Here is a 25,533-nt window from a genome sequence, read left to right as displayed (position 1 = left end):
CAGGCTGCTTTTTGTGTGCGCTCCCTATCTGCAACACACCACACCTACCAGTAACTGCAAACACACGAAGACAAAAGACTTAATTTTCCAGCCTACTGCCAGCTATCTAGGTGTCCAGACGGCAACAGGCAGCAGTGACTCACCTGCAGCCCATGTGTTCCTGCTGCTGGGGCTGCCAAGACACACTCCACTGGGGCCTTCTGTTCCTGAAGAACAGACACAGGTTTTTCCTGTTTTGGTGAGCCCTTCCCTTGCGGAGCTGGAAAGAAGCACGGAAAACATTCAGGTGTGGACATTTATACAACAGCGTTCTCAGGACAAAAAGAATAACTTTAACTTTTTTCCTTTTTTTCTTTTCCCTTTTTAAAGAGGGGAGAAAAATAATCTCATTCCCATTTTAAAATGGAGAAACTAAAGCAAGGGAAGAGCAGTACTCTGTCCTGACTGTGTGAGCTCAAGCAAACATCAGGCATGAATTCAGGCTGCCAGTTCATTGTTTTAGGTATTAACCTGTTCTGCCTGAGGTATCAAATTTGCTGTCCAAACAAAACAACAAAAGCAGCAAGAACCAGAGAGGCACGAATGCACACATCCAGAGATTAACACGGCGGAGCAGCCAAAGGACCTGGATGCTTGCACTGAAGACAGAAGACTATACAGTAGAAGTAACTGCAGAGAACAGAAGTAGGGACTGCTCACACACCAGAGCCCACCCTCCCCAGCAGCAACCATCACGTTTCAATTCCAGTCTCCTCCAGCACCAGGCACAGCAGACCACTCTACCTCCAGCACAGCCTGGGGGGTGCCAGGGGAGAATAAAACAAGTTTCCTGATGTTGCTGACCTGTTAGATAGAACACCCCATCATCTCTGCGCTTCACAATTACGTGATCTACTGCCAAGGTGATAGGAACAGGGCCGGGGGAGGTAGGATATACCCGGGGGCTGTCATCCTGCAAAAAAACAAAGCAGAGAAAAGATTAACTGGTGTGAGAGCCTTCCCCCCAGCCTTCACAGGAGTAGCGTTACTGATTGACAGCACTGCCAGAACTCGCTAAGGTCACCCACCATATAGAAAAGCCTAGCTTTATATATACAAGACTGCATGTGAGTCTTAATCTGTGTAGAAAGCACTCCCACAGATCAGAACCAAGTTCTGTCATAACCATAATAAAGATTGAGAAGAGGCCTATTACCATCACCCTGAAGGCTGCTCTCACAGTTATCATCCTACAAATGCCTGATCCAAACCCCTAGCCAATATTCCTTAACCAAAAAAAGCCAATATCCCTTAGTCTGGAGATTTTCATGCTGCTGTGCAGCAACACAGGTTCCTGTTTGTCAGTGGAGCCAAAGCATTGTTTTCAAAAAGGTTTAATCAAGAACTTCGGTCAGTACCCCCCTCCTTAATATCAACCAGCTCTTACATAATGTTTTTCATCTGTAATTTGCTAAATGTTTACAGAAAAGGTTAAATATTCCCCATTTCACAAAAGCACTTGGAGAAAGAGGTATTTAATTCTTTCCCTTGAGTCTGCAGAACAGGTCATCAACAAAGCTGGGGAAAGAATCTGAATGTCAGGCTCCCATTTCTCCAGAGTCTGATCACTCAACAATTCCTTCATCCCTAAGGCATTTTTTAGAAGCAAAATAAAACAGTATCAGGAAAACAGTACCTCTACAGAAGCCCATAGCAATTCCACAGCATCCTTTCCCAAGCAGAATCTTGCTAAGTGAGCTCTGCCCAGACAACCATCCTGGGGGAAATCTCTGGTTCCCCATACACTCACCTTCAATGTGATTTTGGTATCCACAACTTCTATCTCCATGGGGATCACCTCTGGAATTATTTCATCCTCAAGAAAGGGGCCAAGGTTGGTAAGGAAGGACATGAAGAACTCTGCTGTGTAACTGTGGACCAGCATATGAAGGAAGCCATTCTGAACAGCGAGTGGTGAATGCACAGCAGCATTAGGTCCTACTTCAAGACGTAAGCACACTTCTGGCTGGGTCTTATTAGCCTCAGGGACTGAAGGCTTCTCTACCCCTGGATCTCCTAGAGCTATGGCAGAAAGATCTCATTGCAGAAGATGGCATCAGTAATAAGGTATGAAATCAAAGTAAGCATCTTGAAAACCCTTTGCTGTCAGATGCCAAATGGAGTCAAGTTCACAATGACAGCAGTCTGAAATCATCCTTCACAGGAAATGAATCCAAATTTCAAACGGCCAACAGTCCGCATCACAGGAACTAACACCAGAACTAGACCGTTTAAGCTCCCAGACGCATCCCCCACCAAACTCACCACTCCGCTCTCCAGAGCGGATCATCTTTCCACTGTCCTCAACACCACCTATCTTGTATTCCCCTTTGCCCCCTCGTGGCCATAGGCAGTACTGTTAAGGGAAGGATCAACAGTCCCAAGAACTGCTCATGCTTTCACTTCAAGTTTTGGGTTGTAGTTGCTTTTGGTTTCGGGTTTTTTTGGAGCTGGGTGGGTTTGTGGTCTTTTTCGGTTGTCTTTGGTTTGGTTTTTACTTTTTTCTTTAATTCAAATTTATCCCTGGGAAAGTACCCTAGCCCAGAAGCATTATTCTCGGGGCAGGAGTAACTTCAGGGTTTCCCTAGATAGTTTTATTCACTCTTTTAATTAATTTTATGCATCCTAACAGCAATTAAAAAAATCCCAGTCAATGATTACTAGGCACCATACAGCTTGACTGTGTAGGCACTTTGGAAACATCTTTCAAATACCAGATTTGAACCACTGACAGAAAGATTCTTAGCATTCACATTCCCTCACACACAAGTCAGGTTCAGTCCTAAATACAGTAAACATTAACACTGAAGTACCAGTTAAAATGCAATATTCCTTGAGGGTGGCCAGTATAAAAAGCCATTTATAAATAAGTGCAGCTATAAAAGCAGCAGGCTCCAAGAGCAGTGACTTACCCAGATAGCCACGGAGATACTGCCACATTCCGATGTTGTTCAGTTGCTCAGGAACCACGTTCATTACTTGTAAAGCAACAGACAAATCATCACCTCGTGCCTCTATTCCACAGTTCACCTCGTTCATCTTCAACACGAGGACAGACACCTAAACCAGCAGGTAACAAGCTCACTTATTAAAACAAACACAACCACAGGGTTCACTTCCAGATTCACTTAGACACAATAGTACAGTGAAAAGGAACAGAACTCTGACCAGCTGAAGGCTGGGATCTTCACTCTGCGAAGTTGAACTGTTTATTTCAGGAGACACTCCACCCTCATCCTCTGCCATCAGGCTTGCTCTACTGCCTGTGTCATTGTGGACCTGAGGAAGATGCCCTGAGGGAAGAGGGTCCAGGCTGGGTTCTGAAATGGAAAGAACAACAACTTGATCCTATTTCTTCTTCTGGTTTAAGAGCCGATCTCAGTATCTGCCTGAACCTCATTCCCTATCAGCCTATACCATCCTCTAGGGAACTCTCTCCAGCTCCTCAGATGAATCTAAGCAATAGAGCTGAAGTGAAAGACGTCCAATGAAATGCTCAGTGTACCCTTCTTCCAACCAGCCCTTACTAAACCATTCCTAAATGCTATGTACCATCCACCCACCTGCCCACATTTACAGTCCTTGCTCTAGGATGGCCAAATGCCTTAGAACACCACTGTGATGTGCAGGGGTCACCCTCCCCACTCATTTATACTCCTCATCTCAAAGAAAAGGCACCTATAAAAGCAGAAAGAGCCATTGTGGGTGAACTACTCATGACCTTCAAAAAGAAGGAGTGCCACAAGTGAATTCCATACAAACACAGCAACTCAGTTACCCATGGCAGAAAACTGTTCATCTGTGTGAATAAGAGCTGGGGAGAGGGTAAAGCCAAGCGCTTGTTACCAGAGTCTGTGAGCATCACAAAGCCGTCACTGCCATCGCTGTCCACAGACAGCCCATCCTCGGGGCCGCTCCCATCCACAGATGTGGTGTCAAAGGAATGTTGGGATGCTGTCCTCTTCATGGAGAAGAAACGCATTCGGCTGCTGCCACCCCCGCCTGGAGTCACTGCTCCCTCTTCTGCTTTGGGCACAGAATCCCTACCAAAAAAAAAAAAAAGCGATAAAGGTAAACAGCTTAGCCTCCAGATTATACAGATACTGGGCTGGACTCTGAACACTTGCAAGTCAGACTTCAGTGTACTTAGACCAACCCCAAGAGATGAAGATCTAACCTATCTCTAATCCAAATGATATGGAAAGAAAGGGAGCAGTCAGCCTGCATTTCCCCCCTTCCCTGCAGCCTTGCTGCTGCTATTGTGAAGCACAGGAGGATGGCCCACTCACTTGGCTGGGGGGAGAGAAAGCATTTTCTGCATGGTGGAGGTCATCTTCTCCCGGCTCAGGCTCAGAGCATCTTTTGTTATAGACATGGCTTCTTTGGTGAGGTCCATAGTCACGTGCAGAGCTTCTTTTGTGGCATCCTTTGTGATATGCAGTGCACTAGACAACTCCACCTCTATGTTCTTCAAAGGGATGAGTTCTGCCTGGCCATTGAGAGTGACGTGTCCTCTCCCCAAGGGCTGTGTGTCTGAGGTTGGGCTAGAAGGGAGGGCAGGAGGGCTCTGAGGATGGCTTCTGGTCTCTGCTGGTCTTTCTGCAACCAGGGCTTCCACAGCTTCACGTGCTTCCTCTATCAAAACTTTCTCCTCTACACTCTTACTGTGCGGAGCTGTACTCAGAGCTCCATCACTTGCGGATCTTGGGAGTCTCTCCAGCTGTACACTGGTTACACTGGTACTGGTATTTTCAATCCCACTGTCCTCTGGGACCTCTGAGGTACTGCATATTCCCTTCTCTGAACTGGTCTCTGATTTCAGCTCCTTCTCTTCAGCTGCCAGCCCCTCCTTGCTGTCTGAAGGTGAGAGCTCAGACTCGATCAGGCTTGTTGTGTCGGAGTCAAGGGATCTGGGTTCCAAGACGGACCCTGGTGTAGGGTTCATGAGTAGGGCCACTTCGGCGCTATGGAACATAACTCCTACACAAGCAGACATGGGATCTAAAGGAGATCCAGTCACCTCCTGGGTATCTTGGGCCAACTGCTCCTGTAGCGTTTGCAGAACTTCTTTCATCCGGAGCAGCACCAAGTATTGGTAGTGGTTGAGCCGAACTTTGACATGAACAGATGAGGACACAAGCACATGGATATCAGCAGAGGCTTCTACCTCTTTATTATCTACTCCATCATCAATTTCACAGTCAGATTCTCCCAAGACATCCATTGTTTCTGGGACCTTGTAGATGTTCTTCAGATCCTGGTCAGTCTTTGATCTTTGACAAACCCCATGTTCTCTGGAAAGGTTCTCATTCTTGGAGTGATTGCTAAAGCTGGCAGAAGGCTTGATTTTCAACTCGGCGGCTGCCAATTCCTGTCGCTTAGATATCTGAGCTTGCCCCCATCTCTTGGGAAGGCAGGCCCAAATGGAAAGGGGAAAAGGGTCAATAAAGTTAAGGGCTCTGCCCTTTGAGCTTTCAGCCCCCTCGAAGTCCAGGCAAAGGTCAGTGAAATTCATAGACCATAGATCTTCAGAGGCAGAGGTTTTGTGTAGTAGCTGGGGAAAGCCTGGATGCTTCTGAGGCCTGTCATCCACCTCATATGCATGGCGCAAGAAAAGGGTGTGGAGGAGGCTGAAATTGTCCTGAGACCTTGGGAACTTGGTGTAGCTGGAGTGGAAGAATTCTGAACCGGCAAATTTACGGAAGAGGCTCTGGAGGTCCTGACAGCTGCAGAAGGGAGCGTGGCGGGTGTTGGTGGCAGTCATCTCCGATGTGCAAATGCAGAGTCTCTGTGGACGATCTTGATGGTCAGTGACTTTCTTCTCCACAGGGATGTTAAGCTACACAGAGGAGAAAGACATTACAAGTAAAGTGGTGAAAAGGGAAATTAACAGAGGCTTATCCTGGCCATTTACACGGAAGGTCAGCTGTGGAATATATAAACAATTAAGAAGTCTTGGTCTCTACTAAAATCCCAAGAGCTGGACTAGACTCTCAATTTATCCCTATCTGAAAAATTAAATAAAATTTAGAAACCAGGGAAGAGGAATCAGACACGAGAGAATTTGAACTGAGTTTTATTTTAGGTTCTTTCGCCATCCATCACTTATGCAGCAGCTCAGCATACAACATCCACTTTGATCTTTCTCTGCAAGGACCTACTATACTTTCAGACCTTTAAGCCTCCTCACAGAACTGCTAACAAAGGTAGTCAATGACAAACACCATAGGACATCAGTGCAGCAGACCCACTGGGAATGCTATGAGAGTCATAGTGGTTTCCAAAGGCCAGAAAACAACTTTTGACTACTTGAACCATCAATTTCTCCTTGAAACTGTTTTCATAAATACTGACTTGCCTGCCTATTCAGGACTAGAACTCAAGCACCTGTTTTGCTGCCCATAGATCAAAACAAAACTAACAAAACTAACACAAGTGGTGGACAGAAGAAAGCTAGAGAAAGGCAGAGGTTTTGTTTTCTCATTCTGGATTCCAGCTATGTCCTGGTCTCATGTTCCTTCCACAACAGGGAGGGAGGAAAGGAACACTGAAGACTGGGAAAGGAAGAAAATGAATGGTACCTTCAGTCGGAAGCCATCCAGTCGAACATCGACATGCTCGTCATGCTTGCCCGAGTCCTCCAGCTTGTAGATAGCTTTGAACTGCTCCAAGCTGCGATAAAGATCCAGACAGAAGAGGTTTATCCAGAGCACACTTGCTGTATCCAGCGTAAGCATCAGGCCATTCAGCTGTACATACAGGTTTGGGCATGGAACTAGAATGAAACAGAATCGAGACAGATTAATAATAGCAGAAAAGGCACTCCAGGTGGTCTGCAGCTCAGTGTATAACCTGCACTGACAACACCAATGCAGAGGGCTTCAACACCCACTGGAAGACGGATCTCTTGATGAAAGGGAGAAGCTGTGGTGCACCAGAGAAACAAGGTGTTCCAGGTCTCACATCAAGCCAACTGCAGAGCACCCAAAGCACCATACAATCCGACTCCACTGCTAATCAATAGGGCAGAACTCCAAGAGCTGGGTAGATATTAGCTCCTTCAATACATTCCCGGATACGTTACTTTGCAAGCACAACTTTGCCTCCACATTTTGCACCAGGCAAACTCTATCCCACTTTCCCACAGGAAAAAAAAAATTAGAAAGGCAAACATCAGAAAACTAAACAAAAATGGACACCCAGAGAATAGTAACAGGGTTAACACACCTAAAGAACTAAGAGTTGATTGATTCTTTAAGAAACTTATGAAAGAAGGTGCTAACCTTGGTGTATTACCTGGAAAGTCCTGATTGTCTGGGAAGTAATACTCTGTGAATTCAATATGGATTGCAGAGACCTGATCGGGAAGTTTGAACAATTTTCTACTACATGAAAGCAAGGTGGAGGGTTTCTTACTTTGTTGACCAGCTGTAGAAACCTGTAAACACAATGGTATGCAGTTGTGCAGAATTCAGATTTGGCAAAACAAGGAGTCCCAGTAACCCTGCAGTCTCCCGTATTCAATCCATCTCATTTACATATCAAACATACTGTGCTTTCAAGTAAAAATAAAACTTTTTTCTACCTGCTAATATTGCCAACTCCTCTCCTTTGAGGGAATTTAGTTCTTTATGTCTCCTGTCACTGCTAGTAAGAGCCATGACAATCAGAATTAGGCGATGTGAATAAACAGAACTGAAATCTGTTATAGCTTTCTTCAAGATTAACAGCATACTGGTGAGTCCATTATAGTATCTGGTACCAACTATGCTTTTGCAATGGTTACAGGGTATATGGATGTAGGGCCTCATCCGGTCTAGTGATGCTTTCTGTCCTGGGCCAGAAAGCATGACATAAGACTTATTCCTTCTCTGCCAAAAATCCATATCCTCACTAACTTCTCAAATGCATGAAATCTTTTACCCTGGGCCTGCCTAACGCTTGATGCAAGTTTAGATGTGAACAGACACAGAGTGCAGAAACTCTGTGGTTATGCATGCAATTTCCTCTGAACATGAAAATTATCAGCAGTTCATACTTGGTTTGTAAGTTTTACATGCAACATAACAATGGCATTTGGGTTCTCTGGCCAGAGTTTTGGTTGTCTTGGATGACGTAGTATTTGCATTATTTATTTCAATCATATCAGATTAAATTTCTTTTTTAAAAATGACATGAACATCTCCAGACACTGCTCAAATCCCTACCTGGTGAACATCCAAGTCATCCACTCGAACTACCATACAGCTGGATCGAAGTCGGTTCCAGGGAGGGTACCGGAGTCGCGGCAAACTTGTGGGAGGTACACGGCCTTTCTCTAAGGGACTTTTATGAGGACTCAAAGAAGTATCTGTGGGGATGGAAAAGCAGAACCAGCAGGGTTTTACTCATCTCCTTTGCAGCGAACTTAACCATCAATACCAACACTTATGTGCTTACAGAGGAGAATTAAAAGCCACCAAATTAGGAACAGATGGGCAGAGCTAGGCAGGAAAACAAACTTAGGACTTTTGAAGGAAGACCACTGTGAAAGATGAGTCTGTGCTGTAGCAAGAGAACACATTCTTCAGGCAGGCTTTAAGTATTTAATTTACTCCTTATACAGTCACTTACAGAGCAACTCAATAAATAAGCTAGGAAAGTGACCACTGCAGTCTGTCCGTTCTTGCTGCAGTGTTATTCCAGTATGATAGCCACTTTCCTTTGCCATTATATTTATGATTTTTAGCGTGCTATGATTTCTGCACCAAGAAATCAGCCTGCTAAATTGGGGAAAGGTAACTAGAGATATTGCTGGATGGAGCAAAATTGTTATCATCATCTGCTTTAGTACGAATTTTATCAATACCATTACCTGGTTTCCTTCTGAAGGGGGAAAGTGGAGTCCTGGCAAATGCAGGGTCCATTTCTTCATAAAGCTTCTCGATCTTGCTTTGAAATTCACTGACCAACTTCTTTGCCCACTGTCCCCGTGTTTCCATTGCTTCACTGTACCTCACCCAATGCCTGCCGGCATCTCCTGCACAAAAGCAAACACCCTGGCTTTAAAAATGAGGTTCCTGGATACACACAACCCTCCTGTGCCCCTCAAATGTATGCAAATCTGTACAGCATTCCTCTTTATTGATATCAGATCTGGAATATGCAGTATGCAGCATACCAAGTGCTTGTGAAACAAGTGCAAGCTTTCACACAACAGAGCTTGTCCTACCAGCAAGTGTTCCAAATTCAAGTGTTGGGAAAAACGCCAATGTCACTTTTCCTTGATTCTTCAGTTGACCACAAACAGATTTTCTCCTGGGATACATCCTACAACCCTTCCAAATTGATTAGGCACATGTAAGAACCAGATCCAGAGCTTAAGCAACTGAAAAGGAATCCGAAGTTTCAACTTTACGTCTTTACAACAGACCACAACTTATTTCTTTCTTTGTACTTTGCCAGCAACTTGTCAGTCATCCACTGGCAGATAAGTCAGATTAACCCTGCCCATGAGGATTTAAGTCCCAAGTCCTCTGTGTAGCTTCTCTTCCAGTCCTGCCTGAAACCATATAGCATCACTGTTCTTCAAATTCTTTTTTATCCCCCTCCTCAACCTGGGAGGCTGCATGATCCCCTACCTGCCCTGTGGAAAGGATAATAGTCAAAAGCCATCCTCCTGAAGGTCAGCTGCATGGCACCTCCCAGCATCCCATGCTTCAAAGCACCTGTGGAAAACAGAACAAAGAAAACCATGATCGGCTCTGCAATCCAAGTCCTGATCCAGGAGAATTCAGAATAACATTGCTTTGATTGTCACCACTGATTGATTGTCACTGTGGCCAGTATTAGGGTACCGTCTTTTAGAAAGCTGTATCAAAATGACCTAGGCAAGGAAAAGGAACGTAACTGAATGTAACAGGCCAACAGCTTATATCGTAAGAACCATACCTAGAATCTCAAATACCAAAATGCGAGATCTCATTGCTTCCCAGGGCCCTATCAATTACACTTCCCACTACAACAACCAGCACTTGTGTTTCCAACACTAAGATGTTGATAACAGCAGCTCAAGAGACAGTGATACACAGACCAATTAAAAAAATATCTGGAATAGTGATGGATGTGGGTAGGAGAATTTTTTTTTTTTAAAGGGTAGATGTGTAAAAACAAACAGAACAACTTGGATCAGAGATAGCTCTACAGAGCGGGGGGCACATTTGCCTCAAAAGAGAAAAAAGTACTTAGAAGTATATCTCAGTAGGGGGGAGCTAGAAGTAAAACAGATATTAGTTATCACAACCTTGCTTGAAAAAAACATGGTAGGCAGGGGAATGTTCTGTCAAAGGTGGCAAAGAATCCTTGTAGCTATGCTACTGTCAATGTCCTGAACGCTGTCAAAACATTTTCTCACACGTGGAGTGATCATGCTTTACTCCCATTGCTCAATACCAGATTGTTCCTAGAGCATATCCTCTACCACTTCAACCAGGTCACTGGCAACCACGACCACTGATGGACTTCCCCATGTTTGTCCCATGGAGCCAAGAAAGATTTTTCCAATACCTAGTTCAGACAGACAGAACTGATCTCTCCATCAGCCTGAACAACTGCCTGTTGCCTCACTGGGAAACAGTAACATGAAAGATGCTTCAAGAGGTAAATCCTCCTTCAGGACAGAAAATTGATGACTCGATTAATGTTTTCCTCCTGCAGTGTCCTCCTGATGCTACTCTCAGTTACCTGACTCTCGAGTGTGGCTGTCATCGCAGATATGCAGATCCAAGTGTGAGATGAGGAGGTGGTATGATGACTCTTTCATATCATACTTATCAAAGTATTGACCAATGCTACTTGCATTTGGGCTGACTCCGAACGGCTGAGACCAGGACTGCTGGGTACTTGGAGCAGGCGGTGTGATCTATTAGAGAGAGACAAGCTCAGTAAGAACTAATAGAAAGAAGAAGAAAAAAAAAAAAAAAGGAAAAAGAAAAAAAAAAGAGATGTTATAATACAATTAAAAACAACTCATGCAATCTTCCAGCCTGCAAGGCACCAATTTATAGAAATTTAATTGGGACTCCAGAAGTCTGGATTCTTTCCTATGTTCTCATGAGCAAAACTCTTTGTGTGTGGTTCTGCCTCCTCTACATCAAGCTACCAGTCACTTACCTTGAAATACGCTTTAAGACTCCTGGACAAAAAGAGCTAAGTATCCCTGACTCCCCCTTCTATGTAATCTCACTGCACTATCTGCATAGCCCTCCTTCCCCAGAGCTTCCACCACCAGCAGCAATATTCCTCTACCCTCATCCTTGTCTCAGAAAACATCTTTTGTCCTCTGCCCTCACGTATTTACTCTGTGACATGCATCAAGGAATTACTCAGCACAGTATTTTCAAAACAAAGAAAGTGGTAAGGGAGGTTAAAGGTTACTGGCAGAAGCAGCTGTTCTAAGGTTTTCATACACTGTTAAGCTATATGCAAACCAAAGAACAACTGCAAAAATCAAGAGCTCTCTCCAGCGTATCAGGAAGAAAAAAAGAAACCCCCAAAACAACAGTGAAATTGGATGCCAATGTTTTCCCTTGGGCATCACAGCTCGCTATGGTTTTATGTCATAATTTATTAAACCAGAGTCCCTTCCCCAGGCTTACACAGATTGTCATTCAGAGGCAGAAAAGATTATTTCTAGAACATATTTATTGCTTATTCCCAAACCAAATCCTTGTGGGACCCTCTGCAACTTTCCATGTGCCAGCCAAATTTGGAAAGTCATGCAACTTAACACCACTTTTTCCCTGCCATCAGACAGAATCTAGCATGTAACTATGTATGAACATTTTCTAATACTTATTGGCAATGAATCCAACTCCTTTGGTCATGTCATTACCCAACAATAGCCCACAATCCACGCAATGCTGACCTGACACCAGGTAAGCCTACCAGATCCTGTCAAGGAGATGTTCTGTGAGCAAGGGTGAGATGCCACACAAACAGAAGCCGTCTCTTTCACCTTGACTTTTCGTTTTTCCTGGCAGACCAACATCCAAATCATGACTCACTCACCTGTACAGACTCTGGTGCCAAGCTTTTCCTCTGCTGGGCAGACTTCTCCATGGCTTCACTCAGAGACTCTGCATATTTCATCATTGCTTTCAGCTGAGAGTCTGTGAGCACCCAGAGCAGGTCATCAAGGAGAAACATCAGCTTAGATGCCATCACATTGCAATCTTTGGTCTGAAACAGCAAGGAGGAGTCAGGGACTTCAACAATTGCAACCACATACATACATTCTTCATAGTACACAGAAGCTGTAGCAGAAACAAGAGATGCTGCTCTGAAACTGAGAAGTTAACTTATCTGGTGGATGTCCACAGTACCTCCTCTGAGAGGAAAGTAGTCAAAACCACAAATTGCTTGCTGGTTTACAGAAAAAAAAAAAAAAAAAAAAGGTTTAGTTTTGGTTGGGTTTTTTTATCATCACATTTCCATTGACAGCTAAAAATAAGGTTACCAGGCATTAATCTCCCACTAAAAGAGATGACAGCTCTCCTTGGGATGTTCCAACAGATTTAAAAACTTGCTCCATACATGTTAACCTCCCCTGGGAAATAAACTGCTTTGACATTTGGTAAGAACACAGCTGTCTCCAATAGACAACACAGAGCGATATAGCAGCTTGGGTTCAACATTTGTGAAGGAAAAGAACGGTTGCTGAGGAACGTGGGAAGAAATATGCATCATACTGCACCAGGCAGCGAGACTGTATCCTGCAAAGTATGGAGGAAACTCTCACCCTTCTCTTGAGAGAGATCTGGATCCTCCCCTGGTTGGTAATGAGTCTCAGAGGAGTAGTAACAGGATCCTGATCGCCATTGTCAGTGGCATCTGCTTCTATGCGAAGTGTCTGCCAGGTGAGCTCTTTGAATGTCAAAACCTACCCAGAAGGAGAAAAATAGGAAAATGTTGAGATTTTCAACAACTTCAAGGATTAAACTAAATGCTTAGAAGATGTGGAATGAAACAAGGCCACAGAAAGTCATTCAATGCACTTTTCTTTTTGTACTGATCCCAGTACAAAAACAAAATCATGCCCCAGGTAACATCTGACCCCCTCTCTCACACCAAGTTTAAAACCAGCCAAACCACAAGGGCATTCAGAGCTTCTCCAGTTTCATTCTCTCAGAGGAGCTCAGAGAAAGCTCTGAACACAAGTCAGCTCTCAGCCACCCTGTTCCAGCAAACAGTAGGGAAGCTCACGGAGGCTCCCTACCATCACTGTACAAGAATTCAGACAACAGCCTGATTACCCTAGAGGACTGGGGTAGCACGAGTGCCACTCTTCTGTGCACGTTATGACAGGTAACGTAAGACAACTCTTTACCTCTCCTCTCTGTGGATCAGTAATGCGGGTGAGTCGCAAGTCACTCTGTTGCCAGTTTGGGTTGACACTGTAGCCTTGAAGCTGCCATAGCTCAAAAGAAGCATGAAAGGCCTTGGAGTGAATCTTGATGGTGATGGAATTGACAACAATAAACATCCCCTCCACGACCTTTTCAGCAAAGCCATATTCACTGCAAAGAGAAGATCCCTCAAAGTCATCACCTGTTACCACAAGAGGCCCAGCAGAGGTAGGGCTACACAGAGAGAGACCCCAAGGTTTATAAGCAATATTAGAACCACTTAAACCTGAGTACAGAGAGGCCAATGGTTAACCATAGAGAACAACAGCCACCTATACCCCAGTAGCATGTCAGAAAGAAACCACAGGGCTCAGGGACTGACCTCTGACCCGCAGCAAGAGCAATGGGAGACTGTCCGTTGGGTGGCCGAGGCTCTTCGCATGTTCGCATCTCTACTTCCACTTTATCCAGGTACTGTAAAGACAGAACATGGGAGCAATAAATACAAGACTGAGACTCAAGGTCAGCCTGCCAGCCTTAGATTTGAGACTCTAGGGCAGGGATAACCAAGCTCTGGAGTCTCCTGACTCTCCAAGAGTCTCATGTATTAAAGCTCCCATACCATCAGTGCCAGGAACATTGGGTAATCCGAATCCCCAGAAGTAGAGGGGAAAACAAACAACAACAACCAGGCACAAGGTTGCCCTGGACTTCACCAAGAGCTCAGCCCAGCTCCATCCTGCAGTGAAATGTGGGTCTCATGGGAGGTCACTCATCGCCAAACAGGACTATTCTCAGAACTCCCCTTCCCCCATGTGCTAAGGGCCTAGAGGATTTAGGTCAAATGAAAATTTGAGTATGCACTTCAGTTTCCCTTTACAGAATTTTCCTCAAGTAGGAGAGATTAAAAAGACTGAGGAAGAAAAGGAATGAACAAGAGAAGAAACATTACCAGGCAGATAGGGTGTGTTTTCAGCTTTGTCCACTGGATCTGAAACAATAAAGTTGAGGTTACAAGAGTTATCTTCATATTGGAAAGTTTGCAAAATTGCAGGAAACCATCTGAGCCCAAAGTTTGAGCCCCCTTTCTCTGAGAAACGACCACAGTGACAATCCATCCTATCTTACCAAATCCAGGTCGAACAGGCTCACAGAGACAAGTGAAAAGACATTCCAGCCACCAGACCTATAAATCCAACTTCGCTTTTGGATCTCACACATCATCACAAGTAATAGATATTCTGCAGGTCAAATTCTCATTTTTCATATTCCTTTATGGGGAATGTTCTTGTCCTTAAAGGGTTTATAGTTAATTGCTGCTGTTACTGGAAGTCAGGTAACTCTTTAAAAAACTGTGCACAAACCAAAAAGATCCATTTTATTTTCTTACAGCAACACTTATCTGCAGTTCTCGTAGGAGGGAGAACAAATGTTTGTTACTAAATTAAGCAGATCCGACTCTAAAAACAGAGTGGATCAGATGAGCAAGACAGGCTCATTTTATTGTCACTTGGCAGAGTAGAACCATATTTCTTTTATAGCAAGTCTTTTTGATATACTAAAAACTTTTGCATTCATGTAATGCAACTATGGTTAGTACCAACTGAGATTAAACAATCTGGCATTTCATATGAACTGAAAAAATCAATTTTTTGCTCTAAAAAGCACAAGGAAGAAGAATTTGTAAAAGAGTTCAGTGTGCAAAAGTGCAAGTGCATGCCCAATTTCAGTGATTATGTATGTAAATGGATAACTGTGGGCATAAAGGCTGAGTGCAGAGAGTGCAGCTTTTCACATGCACTAATCATGCATTTCTTACAAATTGCATTTTCAACAATTAAGACTTAAGTTCAATTTATTTTTACAATACCTCACAGCACAATCACGCTTTCAGAGAATGGCACTCCATTTCTCTCTGCTTCCTATTCTTGTTGGAGGTCTATGTTACTTCTTTAGCATTAAAAAAAAAGTCAGTGGGGATGAGGGAAGACACAGAATAACTCCTCCGCTATCAAAATAGCAGGGAAATGGGAGGGAATGACCAGAGAGGTCTGTAAAATCCTAAGTGACATGGAAGTGATGAACAGGGAACAATTGTTCACTATTTCTTCCAATAACAGTACCAGGAGGGTATCAACTAAAACTAGTATACACAGGATTGATAGAAGCAAAAGCAGATGTAGTTAAGCTGTGAAATTCTTTGCCATAGCACGCTCTGGATGTTAAATAAGTGGGTCCAGAAAGAATCTGGACAAATTCATCAATGGCTATTAAATACAAACACCACACTGCTGGCTTGACAAGTCACCTGAAGGTGAGGAAAGACCACAGCACACTTCTCCTATGCTTCTCTCAGCATCCTCTATCAGCTGCTGCCAGCCACCGTCAAGAGCAGAGTGCTTGGCAAAGGCAACCTTTGGTGAAACCTGCTGTGGCTATCTCATAGCATTCAATCAGCAAATATCACACCTAAAGCACAGGGATTGACATGTGTGGATCAAATCCCATCATGATTCTTCATCAGAAATTCCCAAGTGACAAACAGAAGCTGCCAATGGAAGGCCTCAACTGCGTCTGGGGACGCAAGCGCAGCCTCCTCTGCTCACCCTGATAGATGCCTTGTTACAGTAGACCCGAGTGATGGCAAGCCAGGTGGGCAGCTCCAGCACATTCTGCAGCACCTCTTCATCCAGCTCCAGGTTGGTCAGCTGCCCCTGCCCTTTCAGCGTGCTCAGGTTGATTTTGTCTGGAGAGAGATTCTTAGTAAACCTACAAGAGAAGAAAGAGGAGACTCTAAAAACAACCCCTAGCAAAGCTGTGGAGACTAGAGGAGCATTTAAAAGAGCTATTTTAAGTATAAGAATCTGCTTTCTGTTTTGTTAAACCCTTTCTGACATTTTTAAACCCAGGGTATGTTGGTTGCTCCAGAAAAAAAATGTCTTTACACTTTGACATTTGAAGTACTTTTTTGTTTGCTTGGTTTTCATTTTAAGTCAAATTCAATTTTGAGAAACTGAAAATTCCTTCTAAAGCACTGGGAACCTGGAAACCAGCAAAATTGCCCTAGGACAAAACCAAAGAAAACCAAAGCCAAATTGCAACAGGTCAGCAATTTAATTCCCCCCAGAAGTGCCATATCAGCAGTAAAAAGTTTAATTATCTAGATTCTTTTTGAAGTTTTTGACACAGGAAAGTAAAAGATCATTAATAGATTACTTTTATAGCTGTCTCTTTAAACACCAGTCTCGCAATCCAGCCCGCTCTTTGGTCAGCAGGTCCAAGCATGCAGCCTAACTCCCCTCCCTAGTGACCAGCCCAAGCTCCCGTCCTCCTCTCCTTTTGGCAACCAGCAGCTGCTGCTCTCTCTGGTTACAATTCCTCCTTCCAAGGGCTTCTGTCATTTCCCCCTCCCTTGTATGCAGCCTAGTATCTTCAGATCCCTTATGTGCCTGAGATTTAAATGCAATGGATGGAACAATTTCAGCAGGACTGCTCAAGAGCAGTGTATTCTGGTGTAGATCTGAAAACCTCTGACTTCCTTAAAACCACTGTGGCCCCTAAGGAACCAGAAGAGCCAGTTTAGAGGGCACTAGACCACAGAGGCTGCGTGTGTGTCAGCAACACCTCTCCAGGATGGCTGTCTCCATCAAACAACCCTTCTGTGCAGAAGGGGCTGCCACCAAGGGAGCAAGGCAGCTTGTGCTCTGCAGTCACAGGATTCAAAGTTGAAGACGTCCTGCCAAACAACCTGCCCACTACTGAAGCAAGGGCTTATTCCACACATTCCTCCATACTAATGCTAATTCTAATTCTGTACAGTGGTCCAGAAAGCCGAAGAGAAAGAAAGACCCTATTGTCAGCGTAAGCAGGATTAGGCTCACAGTTAGTCACACGCTGCCATTCTCTCTCCTTTCCCTGCACCAGCAGCGTGAGCTACTTCTCTGTGAAAGGCACAAAGGGCATCTTGAACAAAGTCATCACTAAAAGAGGGGAGGGGAGGAGGAACCAGAGCAACACTGTGGGGATGGCAGCTGATGTGGCCACCGTCGGAGCATGAGGTATAGCACAAAACTGGCTGAGGCACCAGAGCAGCTGCTGGTCAGTCAACTCAGGGCTTCCTGGGTCAAAAGTGCCTTTGCGAAGCAAAGGTTTTGTCAGGAGAAAGTCTGACGGATGGTGAAGAGCCACTGACGTCAACCCTATGTTACTGATGCAGCAACTCCTGGAAAAGGAGGGTGGCACAAACAGCTGTGAGTTTGCCTACCACTGCTTTTTACCTTGATCCCTGCCACAGTAGAGTCTTCTGCTGCCACAGAAGCCCGAGTCAGACATTTACTGTGTCATGCTGTCACCTCCCTCCCCTGAGCCAAAGGTACACACTGACAACTGATTAAAGACCAAGTTATAACACACCTGCCAGCATCTCAGCCTGACACGTTCACTTAAAACTTGTTACTCCCTTTAACTGCAGGCCCTCTTGTTTAAACACACCCAGGAAGGTGGCCAAGTTCAACACTGCTTCCCAGCATCTGTACAAAGGAATAACATATTCCAGAGTGTGCTACAGCGGCTGCTCCACTGGCGGGGAGATGCAGAGATATGCTGAGTGTCTGCAAGATTTGCACTTGGAGTCCTGTTGTGAGCACCCACAATCTCAGACACTGCTGAAAATTAGACCAAATACCTCTGGGGGCAATACAGAAGCATCCTCATCTTGCATTAGAGAACCAGCTCTGTTGAAAGCTGTTGTAATCACGTCCACTTGGGATTGGATACTAAGAATAAAACAAATACAACCTGAACAGGTAGGTAATAAAAAGCACTTGGCACTGTTAAGCTCACAGGCTGCTATCGGTAGTGATCAGCTTACAGGTGGGGAGAGGCTGAGGCACAGAGCAGCTTTCTCACACTTGCAAAGCAAGGATCAAAACCCTGGTGTCTCAAATCCTCATCCCAGGCTAAGCATGCTTAGATGAGGAAGCTGCTTTCAGCTGGTAATGCAGAAGAAAAATGTAAGGACATGTCTAAACCAAGGCACTACTTTTATTTAGTGTGCATATGTATCAAGAGTAACACAGTGAAAGGGCACTAAAGCTGTGAAACAGGACACTGGTGGAGAGAGTGGTATGAAACATGATCTAGCTAAAAACAAATAACTATTTGTAATCATCTACAGGGAAAGGCTGCAGAGATCCTGCTGAGCAGGAAAGAAAACCACCATGAGTACTACCAGACTCTACAGAAGAATCCTTTTCATGAGGCATTCCAGATGCACCAAAATGTGCCATCCCACTCCCCAAGGAGAGGTTATGGACCCCACTGATGATGGGACAACAGAAGCTGCAAGTTTAGTAAACAAAAATCTAAAACTGAAACAAATTCTCTCTTTTAAACCACACAGTCAAAATTCCTGAAGGCATGCCTATTACGAAGTCTCCTGCTCTCATCTGCTCCTCCTGTAAAGGAATCGGAGATCATCAAAAGGAATAACCTTCACATTTAAGACACTTTCATACATGTAATGCATGTTAGATGGGGCTTACAAGAGGAAAACAGATGAAGTGTGCCTGTGAACTTGGGAGCTCATAGATGCCAAATCTTCATTACTTCTTGAAAGGAACTGCTTTGGTCACTGCCAGGGGAAGGAAAAAGCAGTGAGAGCAGACAATTTTATATGTTTGTTGGCAGACTTGCTCCATTCATACTCTTCAACAGTAACATTTTTGGCAGCATGGATTGCTGGCTTAGAGAAAAGTGAATGAAAATGGCAGCTATTAGGAAAACTGACAGTGTGGGATATTTGCACTTTTTTTTTTTTGCAACTCTAACAGAAGTCACATAGCGTTAAGCCAGTAAACTCAAAGGACAGCACTCCTTTTGAGCTTGCCAGGATTACCATGACAAAAGTCAAACCAGAAAACCTTTTTCTATCTTCTATGGAATTGTCATTGCAGAGTCACAAGGGCTTTTTGCATCTGTGTACACTTACATGAGCACGCATACATCCACACTAACAATACCGTGAGCAACATTTTGTCTCTGAAAGTGTCTGCCAGGCAGAAGCTGATCTGCTGCACAATAGCCAAATGGACCACCACAGCCACCAGCATCCATAGAAAGTCTTCAAGTGACTAAAAAGGTCTTGCTGCATGCACAATCAAGGCAATGGGAAGCTTATTAACAGCTACAGCTAGGCAAGTCCTGCTAGGTCAAACCTCTTAGTCCAGTGGTGTGCGGAGAAGAGTTTTCCCTACAGTCTGTTTCCCACCATTTCTTTCCACTTGAGATAACACGAGTGTTAGGGCTCTCAATCAACGTTCATAAGAAGCAGACAAATGCAGTCATTAACAGCGCTACCCTAATTTCATAGACTGATGGTCTCATCCTAAGAAGCTAACAACACCCAGATGATTTAAACCTCAACACCTTCTTGGGATTTGGCCTAAAGACTGTAGTTCTTCACAGAAACCCTCAGCTTTCTTGGGCAGTTTCCGAGATCATGATTTGATTCACTCTGAAGCTTCATTTCAGGTTTTAGATGGGGAAGGTACAGGAGTGTCAGTCTATTTGCTCAATCATCAGCTTGAATATGTATCAAAACCTGATGTTACTACTAAAAGAATGACTGCCCGATTCATCAGCTTGCATATCCAGAGGCCACAAACTCATTGATTGCAAGAGGGAGTTTGGCCAAATCTGATTGCTGGCCCAAAGCCAGGCTATAATCATAAATAATAAATTTATGTTCACATTTGTAGCTGTCTGGCCACACTGTCTCCAACTGAGCAAATACATAGACAGATAATGTCAGGAGAAGACGTCTGAAATCATAAAACTTCTCTTCAGATCCATCTCTTCCATTACCTTGCTGCCACGTGGTACAGGAACCCTCTCGTCAGCAGCTTCATATACTCAAACTAGATTTTCTGTCTCAGCTTCTTCTCCTGCAGTTATTCAGTAATCATCATCTATTGTATGTAACCACTACCTACAGCTAAACACATTTATTTCTATTAATATCGTTGTTACTATGGTTATTATACATGAGAACTAATTAGCAGTACACCAGTGACCTTGATTTTACTTAATGACAAGCATCATCTATTGGCAGAAGCAAGTAAGTGTATGGCTTGCAGTACTAGCCACAGTTGCAGACAGCAGATGGAAAAATACTCAAAACACAAGTAAGCCAGGAAGGGGGGTAACTTCTCAGCTGCAATCTGAAAACAGACAAGCAATATCAACGGCTCCAGGGAAACTGCTGCAGACAAGGTTCTTGCCTTCATAAGGGTAACAGCAAGGGAAGAGAGGAAGATTTTCTGCCTTAATTTGTAATACATATAGGTAATCTAAGCAACTATAGCAGAAGGACAGAAATTAGACATGGAAAAAACCTTATATTCTGGCCAATGCAGATTTGCTCCTTACCCAAAATCTTTCCCAGAGTCTTGTCTGGTTAGGTTTTGGACAGGCCATTTAACGAGTTTTCCATCTTCCTTGGGAAGGTCTTCTACAATCCAAAAGTCTCCATGGTAGGCCATTTCCCCTCAGATTAAACCTTCTTATCTCAGCAGCCAAAGAGCATTTTTACTTGGAAAAAAAGGTTCATGACTAATAAAAGAAAAGGTCAGTGACTTCCAAATACAGGAAAAACTTTCAAGGAAGACAGCAGCAGAAGCTTTAACTGCAAGACATGTGTCTGAGAATGAACTGAAAAATAATTTTGGAGGAAATAAAACTGGGCAAGTGATCAAAACTTCTGTAAAAAGGGAGAAAACCGCTGCCTCAAAGACAGATAGGAAGAAGAAGTAAAAGCCCTTTCAGGAAGAAAAGCCATTTTACTTACACAAGCTTTTGGTATAACTGTGGAACAATCTGTCTGGTGAGCATGCACAGTACTACTCAAGATGAGAGATTCAGAGATGCAGACAAGGAAGAGAAACATACTGAATTAGCAGAAGACGAGACCAATTTATGCACAGTATTAGATGGCATCTATTACTAATCTAGTTGGTATCATACCAACTTAGTATAAAGCCATTTAGAATTGAATGGAATCTGATCAATACCAAACTAACCAATTGTTTAGAAGATGGAAAGCACCACATCTTATTACTGAAAATCATCTCCGTAACTCCAGCTACGCTGTGTACAGTACTGGTGTACCCTAGATATACTGGTAGGCAATAATATTTTCCTTTGCGGACAAAGAGGTCCCAATGCAATAAGCCTAATGACTTCACCCTACTTAAGTTACACAACAAACTCTGTACATGTTACCATGTAACCCTGTAACAGCCTTTAGCACTATACTGGTAGGCTCCTTATCAGGGTAGATTTAAGTGTATCAATGTGCCTGTATACACATACCACTGGTGGCTTTAAATTATCAGCTTTCTGTTTTTCCAAGCTTCAGCTACATTGAATAAAAGGCTGGACCATTCAACTACCCAAAGCCAAACACAGTTTCACATGGGCCAGAGACCATCTCCGAGTAATCTTGGCTCCAAGTTATCTACTACAATACAACATGGCTGAAGTAAAAAGACTTAGAAATTCAATTCAAAGTTAAACTTGCAGAGGAAAAATCCACATTTCCGAACAGATCAGGAACAAGACTGAACTGTTACAGAAGCACGAATGTCAGCTCAATCCTCCCTGAAGTCTGCCTCCCCATGTACTCAGACCCCTGAGGACACTTTCTTGTCCCAAACAGAAGTGACTCTTAAGCATTCTGAATACTGGAAAACTGCAAACCTCCAGTCTAGGTGTGCTTCTTCCACCACACCAACTGTCAACCAATTTGGTACTAGGGGACCTGTAAAGCAAATCATAAACTAATCTGAAAGGAAAAGAGGCTGGGGTTTTGGCAGGGGTTGAACTCCACCTCGCTGAGGAACTGTTTTACTATTTTTGGCTCATCAGCTGGAAGCCCAGTAAAGTTCAAATGCCAGCTGCCCCATGCTCCAAAATCTGGAATGCAAACCCTTGTCAGCTGCCAGGGAATTTCCCAATACTAAACCTCAAGCAAATAATAACACACAAAAGAAAACTAGGAAGAAACATATAAATAAACGCACTAGTCAAAGCCCTACTTCTCAAATTTTAAGAAGTTATTCGCCCTGCAATCCAACCTGCATTTTTGTTTCCAACCTGCAGAAAATAACAGGTTATTATATAATTCAGACTCAACTGAGCAGCTGCAGAGGAGGTAAGAGCTCAAGGAGTCTCAGAGAAGCAAGACAAGCAGAGAAGAGTCAAGTTTAACAGCCCCTTTTCCTGACCCATCACTTAGTCTGAAGAGTAGTGGTGTGTGGAGAGGTTCCATGTGGCCAGCACAAGGCTCTGCAAAACCCAGCAGCTGACGTGAGGATATATCCAGGCACATTTTCCTCCTGAGCTACTGAAGTGCAACTTATTTTTGCTGCAATAAGAGTCTATTTAGCATTCCAGAAACGGCACACACTTCTCTCTCAAGCTGAGTTGAAGTGGTTGAAAAAACCTTGCATCCAGCAGCTGACACATGCTTCATAAAAATGACAATTTGGTTCTTCTGGTAAACTGTAGCATAGCAATCCTGATTTTAGAGATTACTCTCTGTGAAAGGACAATGCCACATCCTGTTATGCGCGCACTCTCTTTTCCCACCCAGTCTTGAACAAAGAAGTGGTAGCTGTTTATTACTTCATTCCATAATAGCCTGGAATTCCATTTTTCCATCAAGAATTCCTCAACATTAAAATTTTAGAAAGCAAAAAAGCCAGCATAATGTATTAGGAAAACAAGAAATTTCGAAATTACATTAAAGGGTTTGCATCCAGCCTTAAATGCTTTGCTAGACACAGCATGTAAGAACTTAAGAGACAAACTTATTACTGATGGTTCAATGCTGGATACCTTGGGAGCTCTGCCTGATGGCCTGCAAAAGAGCAGTCACTGCTGGGAAGGAGACTTGACAAAGCTTCTTTCTTATAAATTGGCTTCAGAGCTTCTTGCTACAAACTGTTTCCAGCCCATTCCCAAAACTGCTTCTATTTGCCAGTGCTCCCAGGGCTATTTTCAAAGCAATGTACAAACTGGCTCGTTAGAATTATCTCTACTTAACCACTGGGGAAACGACACCCTATGATTAAGCAACTTCCCCCTAGCCACACGAAGCACCACACTGCTGACTGCCCTCCAGACCCAACTGCACACTCTACCCAACACAGCCCCGTGGCAGGTGAGCTGCAGGCATCTCCCATCTGTCCCCAAACCCTCCCACCTTTTGAGACGTGTCCTGCTGCTCTCAGCTACATGAAGACCAAGATGTAGAACTTAAAAAATTCAGGGAGGTTATCGACACCTGGGTTACCTGCTCTGTATAACATACCTGTGTTGCTCAAGTCCCCTTCAGCCATGCCAAAATGCATGCAAGCCCCTTGCAGGTGTGAGAACAAAACCACATTCCTCCTCTGCTATTCTCTGCCATTGTTTGTCCCAGTGCTGGCTGCAGAGGGGGTTTATTCTAGGCTTTGGCTACCAGTTTTGTTTTACAAGCTTTGGATTCCAACTTGTGTGCTTTGTGGCACTTGGGCACCAAAGAAACTATTACCTGGCTGAACAGAATGCACTGAAAATCAGGAACAGAATGCTTTGCAGATGGAAAAGTAATGGCTTTTTTATCATCAATTTTTAACTGCTAGCAACTTTGTGGTTTCATGTATTTCCCATAGCTGCAACAGCTATTTTAGGCAAATTATCGTCTTCAGCAGTAGAAGTTTCCCTGATCACTGAAGGAGGATATTAAAGCAGCTAAAGCCAAAATTGCAATGTTGGTCTCAATTCTAGCAAAGAGACTCTGTCCCAGGCAAAGGTTCTCCAGAGGTCCCTTCTGCCTAAATCACTCCATGATTCTGTAGCTTCATCAGGCCCAGATGTAATTTCCCCACTTTCCTCCCTAACCACCGCACTCGTTAAATTTCTTCCAGTTAATTTAGAATCAAGGTCAGGAAACTGGGAGAAACCTGAAGGTTTAGGTGGTAAGCACACACCTTATAGTGATGGCAGATCCTTCTAAATCAGAGGGTTTCCAACACTTTTTACTCACTGAATGTGCCATCACTTTGGCTGTCACTGCAAAGGCACAGCTGCATCTCAGCGTTTGAGCACGCAGCGATGCTGCAAAACACTTCAGGACAAGTGAGAAGCAAACAGGTCAGAGAATTCAGGCTGTATTTTCTTGTGATTTCCAGATTGCAGCATTTAGCCAAGAAATCTAAGCAATGAGGGGAGAAAAAAAGCGCTCATTAGACTTGGGGAATTCCCCACCCCTCTGTGTTGGGCAAATGATGCATATCTGGTAACACAATCTGACCTTCTGCTCACGCAAGCCACAGAGCCCATCTCAACAATTCCTGAATGGCAGAGGCTGAATCCCATTTTCTTGGCTGAAGAACCACAGCCTCTGCCTCTTGTCCCCATCTTTTCTGAGGAGAAGGATGGGTCCCCTCAGGATAACACATCTCACTTCTGCCATCCTGAGCTCAGAGAGTCTAGTACCACCAAACAGTAGGATAACCACCAGCTACAACGGCCTTTCTTTGTCCTGTCTTAGCCTGAAAGCATGTCTTTGATCGTGGAGGCGGACAGAGGACAGACAAGGAGATCACATACTTTTGAGCATGGAGGCACAAACCGCTCCAAGACTAACTGAAGAGCTAATCCAGTAATGCTACAGAACAGGCAGGGCTCACGTGGCAGAGAGCAGCTCTGGGTCTTGGAGCCAGCTCTGAATTCTTTGCATGTGGCACAGAAGTAGCACAACTGCCTGGAAGGGGTAATACCAAATGCATTCTTAGGGCCAGGAAGATTCTGAGGTTCTTACATCCAAGTTATGAAATGACAGCCCACAGAAGCCTATGTGTTCCTAGCTCAGGGCACTCTGCAACACCCACGTGTTCCTAACAGCTAAATTGATCTAGAAGAAACTAAAGATACACTACAGGCTTTCCTGATATTTCCACTTATCTCCTAGCAGTGGTTTTAGCTGTTCGACTAGGTGCAATTGCAAATGAAAGAGGGGAGGAGACGAGGCAATCTCATCTGGAAAAAGGGATATATGGCCTAA

General features: G+C 44.0%; 1 protein-coding gene across 1 annotated transcript in view; it reads right to left on the bottom strand.

Annotated features, from left to right (window-relative positions):
* The window catches only part of BLTP3A (bridge-like lipid transfer protein family member 3A), a 35,502-nt gene that overhangs the window by 5,338 nt on the left and 4,631 nt on the right, over positions 1-25,533 (bottom strand). Inside the window, exons 2-20 of the mRNA XM_069771345.1 lie at positions 16,031-16,193; positions 14,377-14,415; positions 13,807-13,898; positions 13,406-13,595; positions 12,818-12,958; positions 12,088-12,258; positions 10,762-10,939; positions 9,660-9,746; positions 8,894-9,058; positions 8,247-8,389; positions 7,336-7,477; positions 6,621-6,814; positions 4,329-5,878; positions 3,886-4,082; positions 3,208-3,359; positions 2,952-3,099; positions 1,790-2,061; positions 844-952; positions 144-259 (exon numbers count right to left, since the gene is read on the bottom strand). Coding sequence (XP_069627446.1) covers positions 144-259; positions 844-952; positions 1,790-2,061; positions 2,952-3,099; positions 3,208-3,359; positions 3,886-4,082; positions 4,329-5,878; positions 6,621-6,814; positions 7,336-7,477; positions 8,247-8,389; positions 8,894-9,058; positions 9,660-9,746; positions 10,762-10,939; positions 12,088-12,258; positions 12,818-12,958; positions 13,406-13,595; positions 13,807-13,898; positions 14,377-14,415; positions 16,031-16,193 — 4,249 coding nt within the window. The remainder of the gene's footprint in view (positions 1-143; positions 260-843; positions 953-1,789; positions 2,062-2,951; positions 3,100-3,207; positions 3,360-3,885; positions 4,083-4,328; positions 5,879-6,620; positions 6,815-7,335; positions 7,478-8,246; positions 8,390-8,893; positions 9,059-9,659; positions 9,747-10,761; positions 10,940-12,087; positions 12,259-12,817; positions 12,959-13,405; positions 13,596-13,806; positions 13,899-14,376; positions 14,416-16,030; positions 16,194-25,533) is intronic.

Source organism: Haliaeetus albicilla, chromosome 26 (assembly GCF_947461875.1).
Source record: "Haliaeetus albicilla chromosome 26, bHalAlb1.1, whole genome shotgun sequence".
NCBI lineage: Eukaryota > Metazoa > Chordata > Aves > Accipitriformes > Accipitridae > Haliaeetus > Haliaeetus albicilla.
This window is presented reverse-complemented; position numbering and strand designations above follow the sequence as displayed.